The sequence below is a fragment of the Silurus meridionalis genome, chromosome 8 (genome assembly GCF_014805685.1).
Source record: "Silurus meridionalis isolate SWU-2019-XX chromosome 8, ASM1480568v1, whole genome shotgun sequence".
Taxonomy (NCBI): Eukaryota; Metazoa; Chordata; class Actinopteri; order Siluriformes; family Siluridae; genus Silurus; species Silurus meridionalis.
In genome coordinates, this window is record NC_060891.1 from 16,346,879 (window position 1) to 16,362,824 (window position 15,946).

The 15,946-nt window shown below is 38.6% G+C and overlaps 1 protein-coding gene across 5 annotated transcripts in view; it reads left to right on the top strand.

The window, feature by feature from the left end:
* mapkbp1 (mitogen-activated protein kinase binding protein 1) overlaps window positions 1-15,946 on the top strand; it is a 35,621-nt gene that overhangs the window by 9,656 nt on the left and 10,019 nt on the right. For 4 of the 5 annotated variants that reach the window (XM_046856643.1, XM_046856644.1, XM_046856648.1 and 1 more), the window contains 14 exons: window positions 3,367-3,429; window positions 4,206-4,263; window positions 5,797-5,967; window positions 6,090-6,227; window positions 7,025-7,207; window positions 7,445-7,462; window positions 8,355-8,515; window positions 9,173-9,362; window positions 10,820-10,957; window positions 11,087-11,271; window positions 12,119-12,210; window positions 14,323-14,448; window positions 14,566-14,636; window positions 15,261-15,382. In XM_046856643.1, coding sequence (XP_046712599.1) covers window positions 3,367-3,429; window positions 4,206-4,263; window positions 5,797-5,967; window positions 6,090-6,227; window positions 7,025-7,207; window positions 7,445-7,462; window positions 8,355-8,515; window positions 9,173-9,362; window positions 10,820-10,957; window positions 11,087-11,271; window positions 12,119-12,210; window positions 14,323-14,448; window positions 14,566-14,636; window positions 15,261-15,382 — 1,716 coding nt within the window. The remainder of the gene's footprint in view (window positions 1-3,366; window positions 3,430-4,205; window positions 4,264-5,796; window positions 5,968-6,089; window positions 6,228-7,024; window positions 7,208-7,444; window positions 7,463-8,354; window positions 8,516-9,172; window positions 9,363-10,819; window positions 10,958-11,086; window positions 11,272-12,118; window positions 12,211-14,322; window positions 14,449-14,565; window positions 14,637-15,260; window positions 15,383-15,946) is intronic. The other variant, XM_046856646.1, reaches the window with a different exon arrangement.

Consider the following 15,946-nt stretch of genomic DNA (forward strand, 5'->3'; position numbering starts at 1 on the left):
ACTCGATTAAGCTGGCTCAGCTTGTCTCTGACAGTAGGCACTGACATTATTCACATGGCCCTGCAGAGTTGAGCACATGGCAGCTCCTTTAGGAATTTAGGTTTTCTTGATTACTATGCTGACATCCATGACAGCTGCTCATCTCTGTGTGACACAGGGCATAGCTGTCCTGGCAGATAGAATCATATGTAGAAGTATAACCAGTTTTTCCATTCCAGTTTTACATGTTCGCTCAATTTTATGTGTACAGCGAACTGGATATTTAACACCACATTTATGTTCCCAAGGATATCAAATATAGCAAAGCTAGTTTGTTTGCATTCTATCATTTACTTTTAATCATTTGACTCGTACTGTAAATGGCTGAAGGCATGACATTTAGGGCAGAAACGATTCCTCGAGTAACTCGTGTAATTAGAATAGACCATTTAACTACACACAGAGCACTGTGTTTCCCCACAGACCATTTTTTACAGACGCACCACCCGTTAAACTCTGGAGCGCTTTAAACAGGTAAACATAGCAGATGCTGCAGAATGAAAAATGGAGGAACTGGGAGGAAAAAAGCGAGCGGCGAGGATGATTCAGACCTAGAAAAAGACAAAGTTTCCAAAGTTTGGGATCATTTCAAACTAAAACACAAAGAAAACACTGTTCAATGCAGTTACCGTTTTTAAAGTACTTTGAAATAGATCTTAATATTTTATATATATATATATATATATATATATATATATATATATATATATATATATATATATATATGTTGGCATTATGATGAGTTAATATGACAATTAAATAATCTATAAATACTCTAAATAGGTTTATTTTTCACAGTTGTTCCTTTATGCAATTTCAGCAAAAACTAAATAATCATTTTTGAAAAAAGGAAACAAATTACCTGTTCATACTGTATTGCTCTTTAATAAAGAAACCCATTTAAAGTACTTTTAAGATTACTCGATTAATCAATAGGTCGAATATTCAGTTACTAAAATAATCGATAGACAATGACAATGCACTTTAAGCATTTATGTCGGTTTCAGAACTTAAACATTTAAAAAACAGTATTTGTATTTTAATTGCACAAATAAAAGAATTGCAGTTTCTCCTGTCTGCATTGACACCATCTATATTGTTTTTTTTTATTTATTTCATTTTACAGATTTTGGAGTGTAATTCTTTAGTTTAGTGTTCATTCAACATTAAGGGCGTTAGGAAAATCAGGTACTGATGTAGGTGAGGTGAGAAGACCTGGCATGCAGTCAATGTTCCAATTCATCCCAAAGGTGTTCAATAGGATTGAGGTCAGAGCTCTAAAGCAGGCTACTCAAAATCTTTTTCTCCAACCCATGTAAACCACAACTTCAAGGAACTGGCTTTGTGTACATGTCCTATTAGAACAGGTTTAGGTCTCCTACCATAATTTTAGTAGTCCATCTAAAGATATTCTATACAATTGTGTGCCTTCAACTTTGTGTTAACAGTTTGGGGAAGAGTCACATATGGCTAGAAAAGTCAGGTGTCCCAATACCTAGTTTTTCCCAAATAGTGTATTTACTTACTGATACTGCTACTCTAGTTTACCAGTTTTCTTTCTCTTACAGAAATGTTTTTCTCCAATTATCTCTTTAAACTTTCATTTGTTTGTTCCATGAATCAAAAATTGTGGCACCATCGCAGTTTGTTCAATTGAATAGCCATGCATGTGCTCAACAGCCTCACTGTATGAACAACATGCACCCGAGCTGCATTCTTTCTTCCTTTACTTTTGATCATGCATTGTTTCCTTTTCTTACTCCGAGTCAAATGCTGTGTGCAGTAATTTCTTTGTATGTTACTTATGTATCCACATTTGTGTGTTACATGTGTGCATGTATGTTGCTAAATTTGTTTCCAGTTCTAGAAATGAAATGCTTCTGAGCTCAGGGAACTAGAAATGGGGACAGTGTTATTTTAAATTCATAGTCCAATGGGAATATAGATGTAAATAGTAGACATGTTTTTGAGTGTACATGTTAAACCACTTGCAAAATGGCCAGCTTTTAAAAAATGAAAAGAAAACAGTTAGACACTTCCCTTCAGCAGAACATGCCCTGTGTCAGTTTTTAAAGTGCTGACTGATGGTTGGTTGTGTATCTGATGCACTCTTGTCTACATTCACTCTTGTGTGTGTGTGTGTGTGTGTGTGTGTGTGTGTGTGTGTGTGTGTGTGAGAGAGAGAGAGAGAGAGAGAATCTCATCTCTGTCTGAGCCCTCTAAATCCTGTCAAAAGCTTTGTATAAATAGTCCTTAAAGTCCATTAAGCGCATTACTTGTCAGTGGATTCTTTTTTCTTTTGCCTGTTTGTCCTCTCAGATAACTTCTTTAGCATGTACAAAGGGCCTGACTTCATGGTTTTGTGGAAAAAGAGTCATGTGTGTTTGATACATCAGTCCGTCCTGTCTGTTTTTTTTGCAGTGACTTTAGTGATGCATGACTCCACCACAGCTGACACACAGCTGTATACTCTGGTGCTTTGTGACAGGAAGGGCATGATTATGGATTAAAGCTCTTTTTTTTTTGTGCTCTGAAGATGCTCAAGAGAAACTATTTATTTATTTATTTATTTATTTTTCTCCAAGTGGTGCCACTGTTGAGTACCCATTCACCATCCAGGCAATGATTGTTTTACAGGAGTGTCTGGGATTGGGAAGGGCTTATTACTAATTTAACAAGTTGAATTGCCTCTCAGTTGTGTTAACAGCAACCCATATATAACTGATATTCCTATGTGCTTTAAAGACTGCGGATCCTAATATCAGGAGAGAGAAACGTGGTCCACCTAACCCATTTTCAAAGCTAAACACAAACACATTTCTGGCCTCCCCTCACTCCTGATTTATCTGGGTTTAATCGGTTCTGGTTACAGACTCATTTGAGTAAGCAAATGAGGAAAATTAATAACAGGTTGGATTGCATTTTTCCAACTCAGCTCTTCACCTTTATTTATATAGGGCTGTATCTGCAGGTGAATAATAATGTAATTATTAATATGTAAAAAAAATGTAATGTAACGTTTTACAGCTTTTTCAGAGAGCAGAGAGTTCTCCTTCTGCTTTTGTATTACAAACTGTTTTACAGAACTTTTCAACCATGAGGTCAAATAGAGGAATAACAGCTAGTGTTTATTTGCAGCCCTTTGAAAACGTGGTCACTTTTTTCTTCTTTTTTTGCAAGATGAATGAAATAGAAAAAAGGAAGCAGATACACAAAGAAAATCACCACACAATACAGACTGTACCGAAAGCCCTGAAAGTTCATTTTGTGCTAAACTATTTAATATGCACTGACAGAATCATATTAATGTGTTTCTTTTTTTTTAAGGTGTGTGGTGGTGCTCCTGAACCCCAAGAAGAATAAACAGTATCATATTCTTAACAACTCCAGGTAGGGTTTCCAGTCACAGCTGCAGATCATAGCTTCAGCACACACCCATGGCTCAGAACCTAGATAATGCATTGTAAAGCCTACCTTGTCATATGAAGGGCAATGTGGGTAAAAATGTTGATGTATTTGAACTGAACAAAAGGAATGAAGTGGTCCTGTGGATTCAGACATGTCTGAGTACATGATTTTTCACACACTAATTATTACAGTACAAATGGGCCTCATATTACAGATGCCTAAGGCATCCACAGATACAGCAAAATAACTTCTCTGTATCTATTTAAATGTGACACTATTACAGATGCAACATTAATAAGTTAAATTTTTATGACTCCAGAGTAAATGACAGCATATTCAAATTGATGCATATTTCTGTTTATTTTGTTCTAGCAATATGATGTTTGCTCAACTGATTTAGTTCAGTTTAAGTGATTCAGACTGTGGTTTAGTGATGGATGCCTCAGGAATGTGTACTCTCATTCCACATCATTAATCACATGCTTTAGAAACTTAGGAGTTCTCAGAGGGCATTCCCTTACAGCTATGTACAACTTATTTTGGCCTTATTTGAGTAATCATAGCAAAGTGGCTATAATCTTAATCAGTGCTACTGCTTGAAGCTTTATCCATCTATCCATGACACTGTGATCATGATGTGAGTCATGTTCATTGTAAGAATGAGCAACTTAACCAGACAGGAAGCCTTTTAAGTAGACAGGAAGCATTCACTTCAGCATGATAACTGAAATACTTCTCTTTCTTTTCTCCTACCTCAGGAAAACAATCACCACTCTAGCTTTTTCACCAGATGGCAAATACGTGGTCACAGGAGAGGTGAGGTGTTTATTTATTTATTTATTTTATATTTTTTCTTTTTTTTATGTTCTCCACCACATCAAGGCCCACCGAAAGAAAGGCACATAATAAAGCCAATATAGAAATAATAAATAAATTGCTCATTAATTAAAACAAAAGCAAAAAAAAAAAAGGTCTGTATGAAGCCCTCATCTTCTGCAGTTTGCAATGCTGTGCTTATAGTAAAGCTTATAAAGCTTATAGTACTGCATAAAGTCATTTGCTGAAGGTTTTTTTGAAATTCACTTGGATAAATTCATTATTTGGAACAGTACTGTTGTCCAGAATATTTGCTCCACCTCCAAATCTTTGTGCCATCCCCACCTCGGACAAACAGAACACACCCAGGGATAATATTTTCTCAAACAAAAAATGTTTACAAGCCAAGTAAGAAATATTTCAGGCGAACATATAGAAATAGCATTGATTTATGGTTAGCTCTGTGTTGTAGTTAACTGACTGAACTGACAATTCCAATACAGACAATTCGGTGTGAGTTTGGCACATGTCTGAGCACTCCAGGCTCTGTGACGTTGCCTGGTGTGGCAGAACACAACTTGCGTGTTGCCCTAATCCACAAATCCATACAAACTCGGCGTGAGTCTCTACTGGTGTGCAAGACTAATCCTTTCTGTTCAGTAGAATCCTGTGCCTCGAGCGCGTGTGTGAAACCGATGAGTGCGTGTGCTTATTGGTTGCTATGGTAACAGGTGGCACGGTGCCAGCCTACGCTCAGACTGTGTTTACTGTCAGAAGGAGGTGAAAGTAGAAGAGAGAAAGAGAAGCAGGGAAGCAAAAAGAAAGATGGTGAAATAAGGAGCAAGACCAGAGAAAGAGGGAGCAAGGCAATGAGAACAAAAATGAGCCTAGGAGAAGCATAGGGTAGGAGGTGTGAAAAGCTTTGGTAGGGGAGATTAGTGCAAAAACTGCAACAGAGTCTTAGCGTGTGTTTAGCTGCTGTTGCTGGCCTTCATATAAACAATTTTTTTCCTGAGCATAACCGCTGTGTGTGGTTCTATTAGTGTTAACTAGTAAATGCATTTAAACTGCTCTAACTGTATTAAAGTAGAATATTCTATATCTGAAGGGTCATGTGATCCATTCTCTCATGTTATCAGGTGTTTACTTTTTGTGATTTGTTTTCTAATTAGGTTGCATAACTTGGATAGTCCCGATTCAGCTGACCCTTTATTTATCAGTTCATGTAGTAAAAATACACATTCGTTTTCATTTCTGTTGTTATTTTTTCCTTTTGTTTTGTATGGCAATAATAAGAATGGAAATTTATTTTTATTTTTTTTAGGTGTATGGTCTCCAAGCATTTAGAGAACACTTGAAAAGCTATCCCATTACTGCTAAATGGGAGACAGGATATTTGAATGCAGATCTTGGTTAAATTACTGGTTATTAATTCCCCCCTCCTCACCCCATTCCTCTCCCCCCACCTCCCCCCACCCTCTCTCTCTCTCTCTCTCTCTCTCTCTCTCTCTCTCTCTCTTTTCTCTCTCTAAGAGTGGTCATATGCCAGCAGTTCGTGTGTGGGATGTGGTGTCTAGAACTCAGGTAGCAGAGCTACAGGAGCATAAGTACGGCGTGGCCTGCGTAGCTTTCTCCCCCAACAGCAAATACATCATCAGTGTGGGCTACCAACATGATATGATTGTCAATGTCTGGGCGTGGAAGGTGTGCACATCAATGTCACCATATAGATGAGTAGTTTTGTTCAAATGAGACGCATCATTTGAAACGGTCTCTAAAATCATGGTCATTTTTATTCATTTATTTTTTTGTTGTTCTCCTTCCAGAAAAATATACTGGTCGCTGCTAACAAAGTATCCAGTAAAGTGACTGCCGTATCATTTTCAGATGACAGCTCCTACTTTGTTACAGCAGGGAATAGACATGTCAAGTTTTGGTACCTGGACCACACCAAAGCCTCCAAGGTATGCAGGCTGCTTAAGGCAAATCTTTGATTGGCCATTTCTCATTATTTGCAAATACATATGCTTATGACATTGGGTAAGGTGACACAGGTACTGGTAAGAATAAGAGTCCCTTGCTTCACATTTTTATTGCTTGGTAAATATAATCATTCAGATCATTTTACTGTTATTTTTCTTCGTATTACTTTGTGTAAATACCAAAAAGTTATGTATACTCTAAATCAGTGGTCCCCAACCTTTTTTGCACCACGGACCGGTTAAATGTCAGACAATATTTTCACGGACCGGCCTTTAAGGTGTAGCAGATAAATACAACAAAACGAAATGATATGACTGAAATAAAAAGGGGTATTTTCTAAATATAATAATAAACGTGAACCCACTGTGTTGTTTTCTGTTCATTTTGCTAAATTGTGGGTTTCAATTTAGCGGTATTGTATTATGTGTTAGCGGCCGGAGCACCTCCTTTAAGAAGGTAGCGGATGTAGGTAAGACATGTGACTGAGGCATCATGACATGCATTAAGAGTGAGTCATAGACAGATGTGGCGGAGAGAATCTGGTAATTTTCCAAAATAAAACACTGTACAGATTCAGAAAATAAATAAAACGGAAATAATGTAATTTATGTATTCTTTCTGTGCGGCCCGGTACGAATTGACCCACGGACCGGTGTCGGTCCGCGGCTCGGGGGTTGGGAACCACTGCTTTAAATTGTAAACTTCAGCAGCATAGTTTTTCACATAACTCAGTTAAAATAATTTTAAAAGAAGCATATCAGACATGTTGTTCTTTCAGGTCAATGCCACAGTGCCCTTACTGGGTCGTTCTGGGTTGTTGGGTGAGCTCAGGAATAACTTCTTTAGTGATGTGGCTTGTGGCAAGGGTCGGAAGGCCAGCAGTACTTTCTGCATCACGTCTTCAGGCCTGCTGTGTGAATTCAATGAAAAGAGGCTGTTGGATAAGTGGGTGGAGCTTCGGGTGAGTGCGTCTAACTGATCAACTGATTATTTGCCTAAATACGAGGTTGTACTGAATGCAAAATATAAAGAAACGTTAGACTTTTATGTTAATAATTTTTATTTTTATTTTTAAAGAATCTATTGTGCAGCTTCTGTCTTATCACACTATACTAAAGACAAGGTTGCTTTTAGCTGTTGTTTCTTGCTTTCAATAACTATGCTCAGTGTTCTGCTTCTTCTTTTTTATACTGTGCAGAAAAACGACAATGCCACAGTAAGTTGCTCATATGGACCACATTAGCCACTTTTACCCTGCATTGCCCACTTATTTTTAATGGTTTTCATTTTCCCATTATAGCTCTCATTACTATGTTGCATTACCATTGAATTGCATCACTGTCTCTGTGTCTACTGTTCAATTTGTCTCTTGCCACACCAGGGTTGGCCCTGAGTCTGGTACATTCACTGACATTTTTAGCTTCTCAAATTAGCCAAGACAACTCTGTTCATAGTAAAACACAGTTTATTTCTTTGGCATCCACTGTTAATTGTACAGACAAAAGCACATGTGTGAGAGAGGACCAGAGTGTATTAAGCCCTTCTGAAAGCTCATCAGAAGTGTGTTTACAACATTACCATGCTGTGATTTAAGTATTCAAATCATTTGAGTTAATCAGGTAATACCATATACCCATCCCCTCAATGCATGAACAGACCTTTTTTTACCCACATTAGACTTAGACAGATTACCTAAACACAAACATATGACTCTCATTATAAAGTCATGAGGAATTTTGTGGTTGACTCAGAAATGCTGTAGCTGTAGGGTTTCCACTTACATGGGTAAAGTTGTACTTTTTTAGGGTACTAGGAGCCTACATATTGTCTACTGAATATACACAATCCAACATTTCATCAGTATCATTATTGTTTCATATTGTCTGACCACCATAAATTGCATGCTATCCACTGGGTGTTTCACATCGAAGTCTGGTATACACAGATAGTTGTTTAATTGACTTTACACATGTTACACATTAAAAATTGTAAAGTGGTGTGTGGGTGTGTTTTTTTTTCATTTTCATATTTTTACCTACATACTGTTTTATTTCTTTGTTCAGTTGAGAATCTATGGGTTTTATTTCCCTTCTTTGTTTTTTTTTCAGACTAGCTTAGCCACTGCTTTATCTGTCACTGAAGATCTGATATTTTGTGGCTGTGCTGATGGAACTGTGCGAGCTTTCAACCCGGTCAACCTGCACTTCATCTGCACTTTGCCCCGCCCACACAGCCTGGGCACGGACATCGCCACTGTCACTGATGCAAGGTGAGCTGCAGTAGCAAGTTGAAGTGCTTAAAAACACTTGAACTTCACTTTAGAACTCTGGGAATCTGTATCATATTTGATTTCTAGCATATTCATGCTGAAATTGTGCACTCAATAATTTTTTTTCTTGGTAGGCAGACAGGGTGCCATAATCGGAGCTTTGTCACTGTTGACTCTTATTTTCAAAAGGTCTATTCAGTTAAATTCTGTTGAACAGCATTCATTCTGTTGTTGTTAATTGTAAATTGGGTCAATGTGGGTTTTCTGGTATTCAATTCTTACCCACTGTCATACTGATGCATATTATGTAGGAAGCATTTCCTTCCTTTCTAAAATGTATCCAGTGTGTGTGTGTGGGCTGGCTGAATAGATGTGTTCGGCAGTCTTTTTTTTTTTTCTAAATTCATGGCTTATTAGTATGCTTCTCGGAAATGATTTGTTGGATAGCTAAGACTGGGCTTTTGACCACAGTCAATGAATCTAAAAGAACATCATATGAATGAAAATCTGGCATTTACTTTTTTTGTATGTTTAAAAGAAGAAAAAAATAGTAAACAGTTTGCACAATGAATGGGTTTGTCACATTCGCAAAAATATACATTTATGCAAACTCTCTTGGTTCGTCTCATGTCAAATATGTATAATTTTTTCCATCAGCCACCTCTTCGCATACAAATTGGATGCTCGGTACCCTGACACAGTGGCTGTGTCATATGACCCCACCAACCGCTGGCTATCTAGTGTTTACAGTGATCATAGCCTGTACGTCTGGGATGTTCGTGACCTTCACAAAGTGGGGAAAGTTTACTCTGCTCTGTATCACTCCTCATGTGTGTGGAGTGTGGAGGTAAGGAAACAACTACAAATTCTTCCCCTTGAAAAAGCAGTCTTCTCTGAGTAGTATAATATCTGGTCGTTTGGACCAGATGACATACCGGTAGAAGCATGGAGATGTTTAGGAGAGATGGCAGTGGAGTTTTTAACAAGATTGTTTAACAGGATTTTGGAAGGTTAGAGGATGCCTGAGGAATGGAGAAGGAGTGTGGAAGCCAGGCTGGGAGAAGAGGTGACTATCTGTGATCAACAGTATGGTTTTATGCCGAGGAAAAGCACCACAGACACATTATTTGCTTTGAGAATGTTATTGGAGAAGTATAGAGAATGTCAGAAGGAGTTGCATTGTGTATTTGTGGATTTAGAGAAAGCATACGACAGGGTGCCGAGAGAGGAGTTGTGGTATTGTATGAGGAAGTCAGGTGTGTCAGAGAAGTATGTGAGGGTGGTGCAGGACATGTATGAGGGCAGTGTGACAGCAGTGAAGTGTGCAGCAGAAACGACAGACTGGTTCAAAGTGGAGGTTGGACTGCATCAAGGATCGGCTCTGAGCCCTTTCCTGTTTGCAGTGCTGATGGACATGTTGACGGACGAGGTCAGACAGGACTCTCCATGGATTATGATGTTTGCAGATGACATTGTGATTTGTGGTGAGAGTAGGGAGCAGGTTGAGAAGAGCCTGGAGAGGTGAAGGTACGCGATGGAGACAAGGGGAATAAAAGTCAGTAGGAGTAAGACAGAGTACATGTGTGCGAATGAGAGGGAGGGCAGTGGAGTGTTGCGGTTAAAGGGAAAGAGGTGAAAAAGGTGGAGGGGTTCAGGTACCTGGGGTCAACAGTGCAGAGTAATGGAGAGTGTGTTAGAGTAGTGAAGAAAAGAGTGCAGGCAGGGTGGAGTGGGTGGAGAAGAGTGATGGCATGAGTGATTTGTGATAGAAGGGTATCTGCAAGAGTGAAAGGGAAAGTTTATAGGCCTGTGGTGAGACCTGAGATGATGTATGGTTTAGAGACAGTGGCACTGAGTAAAAGACAGGAGGTGGAACTGGAGGTAGCTGCCCTGAAGATGTTGAGGTTTTTGTTGGGACTGACGAGTATGGACAGGATTAGAAATGAGTTTATTTTAGGGATAGTGCTTGTAGGATGTTTTGGCGACAAGGTGATAAAGGCAAGATTGAGATGGTTTGGACATGTGCAGAGGAAGGTCATGGGTTATATCAGTAGGAGAATGCTGAGGATGGTGCCACTAGAAAGGAGGAAAAGAGGAAGTCCAAGGAGAAGGTTCATGGATGTGGTGAGGGAAGACATACAGATAGTTGTTGTGAAAGAGGCAGATGTAGAGGACAGGGGGTTATGGAGACAGATGATCCGCTGTGGCAACCCCTAATGGGAGAAGCCAAAAAAAGAAGAAGAAGAAAAAAATATATAAGGTGCATGTCTCCAACTGGGGTTAACTTCTAAGCTTGTGTGACAGATTAACCCACAGAAAAGTGAAAGTGAGCGGTCCTGTCTCACTCCGGGATCCTTCCTTAGCTGCTCTTCTGACAACACCATCCGCCTTTGGAATACAGATGGATACAGTGCCACAGTCCAGCACAACGTCATCAGCAATGTCAGTCCCACAACTACTCACAATAGCCTACATTGTCAAACTCATTCAACAGACTTCAAAGTGTTTTTTTTTTTTTTTTAAGATCACTCTGCAAATTTTCCCTTTTCTTCTCTGTTGTTTTCAATGTAGGACCTCCAGAAAATTATTTATATAGACAATAATATCGGAGCTTTGTTGGATCCCGACTGCACAATCTCCAGCAATACAGATAAAGCCGATCCACAGACCTCTGAGAACAGGACTGGCATTAGGACCATGTGTGTCAGCCCAGATGGTCAGCACCTGGCATCAGGGGACCGCAATGGAATACTAAGGTTTGGCCTGAGGGAATCTTATTTTCTACTTTGCCACTTAGCACCACTGTGCAAATAGATTCAAGATAATTGGTCTACTGTGGCGTTAATGGAAAAAGCAAAGTGTGTTTGATTCTTTGAGTGCTCATTGAGCACTGATCATGCGAGTGTGCAGACTCTCATGGGTGTCTATAATGTGGCATTGTTTATAGCTGTCCTTGTGTGTAAATAAATGATATAAGTTTTAGGAAAGGACCTATAAGTTCCCTTAACAGCCTTTGCCAAGGTTCTGTGGAATGTGTATACCAAGTCTGAGTATATACACCGATCAGGCATAAAATTATGACCATTTAAGTGAATAACACTGATTATCTCTTCATCATAGCACCTGTTAGTGTGTGGGATATATCAGGCAGCAAGTGAAATTTTTTTTTTTTTCATTGTTAAAGTGTTAGAAGCAAGAAAATTGGGCAGGTGTAAGGATTTAAGCAAATTTGACTATAAGGGCTGAATTGTGATGGCTAGATGACTGGGTCAAAGCTTCTTCCAAACTGCAGCTCTTGTGGGGTGTTCCTGGTCTGCAGTGGCCATTCTATATCAAAAGTGGTCGAGGCTCATTGATGCACAGGGGAATGAAGTCTGGCCCGTGTCAAACAGACGAGCTACTGTAGAGCAAATTGCTAAAGAAGTTCAGAAGAAGCGGTAAATGCTTGACGGGTCAGGACTGGTTTGGCAGCAAAAGTGGGAGCATCACAATATTAGGCAAATGGCCATAAAGTTATGCCTGGTCAGTGTATAAGTCACTGTACAACTCTAAGTTTGTGTTTGTAACCCTGATTGTAACTGTGCTCACATGCTTATACTCCAGGATCCATGAGTTACAGAGCATGGAAGAGATTCTGAACGTTCAGGCTCATGATTCAGAGATCCTGTGTCTGGAGTATTCAAAGCCTGAGACAGGTGAGTGTTCTGTAAGCCAACAACTCGGTTCTTGCACTGCAGACTGCAGCACAGTGCACCATGTTAAACCAGCTGCCCATTGCTTATACAGTGGAACCTCGATACTCGTGACCTTGACCCTCGCGACCTCGATAGTTTGGGACTTTTCATTTGGAACCGGACTAAGAGTAACAAACAGTAACAGTTTGTACTAATAAATTACATAAAAATGTCTTGAAAACATTTTTTTTTTATATTTTATTATTCATTTAAAGTAGTAAATAAAACAAGTATGACAAGTAATCCACAATGTTTGTTGAGTTTACAGTACATGTACAGTTCCCCTTGAAAAAGGAGAGAGTCAAAAACCTCGCGATTTTTTTTTGTTACTTGTGAGAGGTCATAGAACATAACCCCTGCAAGCATCGAGGTTGCACTGTACTGTACTTATAATACTAGATAGAACTCTATTCTATGCCGAGACTACCTGAATAGTTAGAATGAAATTAAATAATTAAACTTGTAGGACTTGTAGGTATTATATTTAAGTATTGTGTGCCATGTTGGACTACATGAACGACTGGGCAATCCGCTAGGACTAAGTTGTTTTGTTTTATCTCTGGGATGGACTGTAGCCTTGGTTAAACACTGCACAGAGCGAGTGTTAAATGCATGTTCTCCATGAGTGACTTCTTCCCCTGGGTTGGATTGCCCCTATAATCCACATTAAATAAATTACTCATTCCCTGTAAACCATTCCAATAAGCATATGCAGACAGTATATGAATTTCTCAAAAACACACCCTTGCCTACACTGCTGTATGGTTTTTGATGATGCATGGGACATTTCAAGGCACATTGTAATTCATACTACAAATGTAACCTGGCCACAAGTCCCACAACACTTCCCCAAGTGTCTTAAGTGATTGGATTACGAGAATCTTTTGACCTCTTTAACATCTTTATTTAGTGCTGTCCACTTGAACAGGGCATTAGTGACAACACATCAGATACACATACACACATTACCTTCTTCCCACCCTTCCGCACTCCTTTGACTTTCCATTTATCTCTGAAACACATGCTTGTCACAGGCTTGAAGATTATATATTCTGTTGAAGTTCCTTTCTCTATGAAACCAGACACTCCATCAAAAGACCCATGTTTGAGATCACACTTCCTCCTAGCCTGTATGTTAACCTTTAAATTCTGCTGCAAATGGTGCAATTGTACAAATTAAATTAGTTACTATTTCACTACACTAAAAAAACACCTAATCCTACTTTGCATTTCAAGTCCATTCTCTCATCACTTTTTAAATCTTGGTAGAGGAGTTGTGCAGTTCTGGTTTAGATTACACAAACTATTAATATACTAACCACATTTAAATTGCACACAACATATAGAGCTATTTAATCTTCCTGAGATTAAGCAACTATAGAATGAATATAAACATTTAAAACATAAAATTGTTATTCATATAGCTGCAAATATAAAACGTCACTCTTTACTTCATTGGGTTTTTTAAATAAGCTTTTTAAAATTGTTGACCATTTATACAAATTAAATATTTGAAAAGTTATTGCATATAAAATAAATTGAAACCAAATTGTAATATTATTACTTGATATAATAAAGAAATTACACAAAGAGGCTATAAGATCTACTCTGGTCCATATAACCTTTTTAATCCAGTGTGTGAAATTGGTTTTTAGTGAGTACATAGTAGAACATTCCACTGCCATTTGTATGGTTGCAGTACAGCTTTTGGGAGTGTTTAGGTTGAAATGTGCTCCATGTAGGAGAATGTTCAGGGCTGATTCAAAACTGTTGCTGTTATCTTAGATTATCTGTAATTTCATGATATCTGGCTCCTAACCTTGTATATTTTGTGGGGAAAAGAGCATAACATTTTGACAGCACTTTGTGTGTGAGCTTGTTCATTTGTACCCTGAAGCTTGTTGTGTGCCGATTCACACTTTTATGTGTTGTTGAATCAGCATGTGGGTTCAGTTGCCAAAAATGTGGGTAGTGCTTGTGTTTCTGAGCATTCCACTTAGCATGGTGTCCCAGATATAACGCTGATTAATTTCAATCCACTAATGATTTGTGTGTGTGTGTGTGTTTCTGCAGGATTGAGCCTGTTGGCCACAGCAAGCAGAGACAGGCTGATCCATGTTCTTGATGCTCAGTGCGAGTATGGCCTAGTGCAGACACTTGATGAACATTCCTCCTCCATCACTGCAGTGCGGTTTGCTGGTGAGCCCTGACACTTTTTCCGTATAGGTTCATTATTGGTGCTCTTATTATTCAATAGAGAACAACTCAACATGTGTTTTGACCATAACTCTATCTATGCAAATCCTCTGCTCTTAGCAAATGATGGCAAAATCAGAATGATCAGTTGCGGTGCTGACAAAAGTATCTACTTCCGCACAGCACATAAGGTAAGATGGGTGGCCTGAGGGCATGTTTTTAATGAGGTACATGTTTTGAATGAAAGGAAACTTGATCTGATTTGTTTCAGCATTTGTCTGCTTGCTTCAGCACTTCCATATACGTATGTTTGAAAAATAAATATACGTATATGGACAGCCCTAAACGTGGAGATGTATTTAAATTTAGTCTACAGTAGGTCCTACACATCTGCATTAATTTCACATTGCCAGTGGAGACGATTGGCTGCTTTGTCTCTCGGGTTAAATACTTACATGCTCAGGGGGCTTTTGCATTTTTAATTTGTTGTCATTCTATCATTTAAATGCTGAACTCAATCACAATATACAGCTCTAATTAATTTTTCCTAACAACTCTCAATTCAAGTATAATCTTTTCAAATAAGCAATTTAAAAGCTTTTGACTGGGATAGAGTAAATCTGTGTGTTTTATGTTAATATTAGATGATTGAGTACAGTCATCTCTAGCTGTCTTGTTTTTTACTATGTAAGGCATCTTAAACCATCAGTTTTTTTTTTTTTTTTTTTTTTAGATCTAGGCAATTAATAATAATGTTTATTCTCCTCAGCAAGCAGTAGATTTGTTCTGTAATAATATTACATATGATCCTACAGACAGATGAAGGAATCATGTTTACACGCACCCACCATATTGTTAGGAAGACCACTTTGTATGATATGGATATTGATCCCCTGCACAAATACGCTGCTGTTGGCTGCCAGGACCGCAGCATCAGGTAAGTGAGGAATGCGTGCATCACTGTACCCTTAAACAGTAACCACATTTTTATTTAGACGTTATTGTAGCAAAGTGAGTGCTACTATAACTTTTCAGGTTTTTTTCAAGGCTCACTTGGTCCCGGAAACACCTGGAAAGGCAGTTTGAATAACATCTGAGTGGGGACTGCAATTAATCAGACATCTTGTTAGCAGTGTGTGTATTTAGCCGTAAGATAGGAATCTGCCTTCTGTAGGAACATCTGAGGAACAGTCATGTTTAATTACAGACCTGTACCAGATCTATACCATTCTGACTAACATCTCTCAGGAAATGCAGTTTATAAGACTCAGTCCATTCTCTTTGTCGACAAGTGCTTCGTTTTATTTTGATTTATGTGTAGCATAGCATTAATTGATTAACTAATTAAAACGGAAGGTTTAGAACTCCAAGTGGTTGTCACTTTAGTTTATTGTTGGTAAGACATTTTCCCCTGTGCAGCAGATTTACCGTATTTTCCGGACTATAAGCCGCAAATTTTTCCCCACGCTTTGAACCCCGCGGCTTAAACAATGAAGCGGCT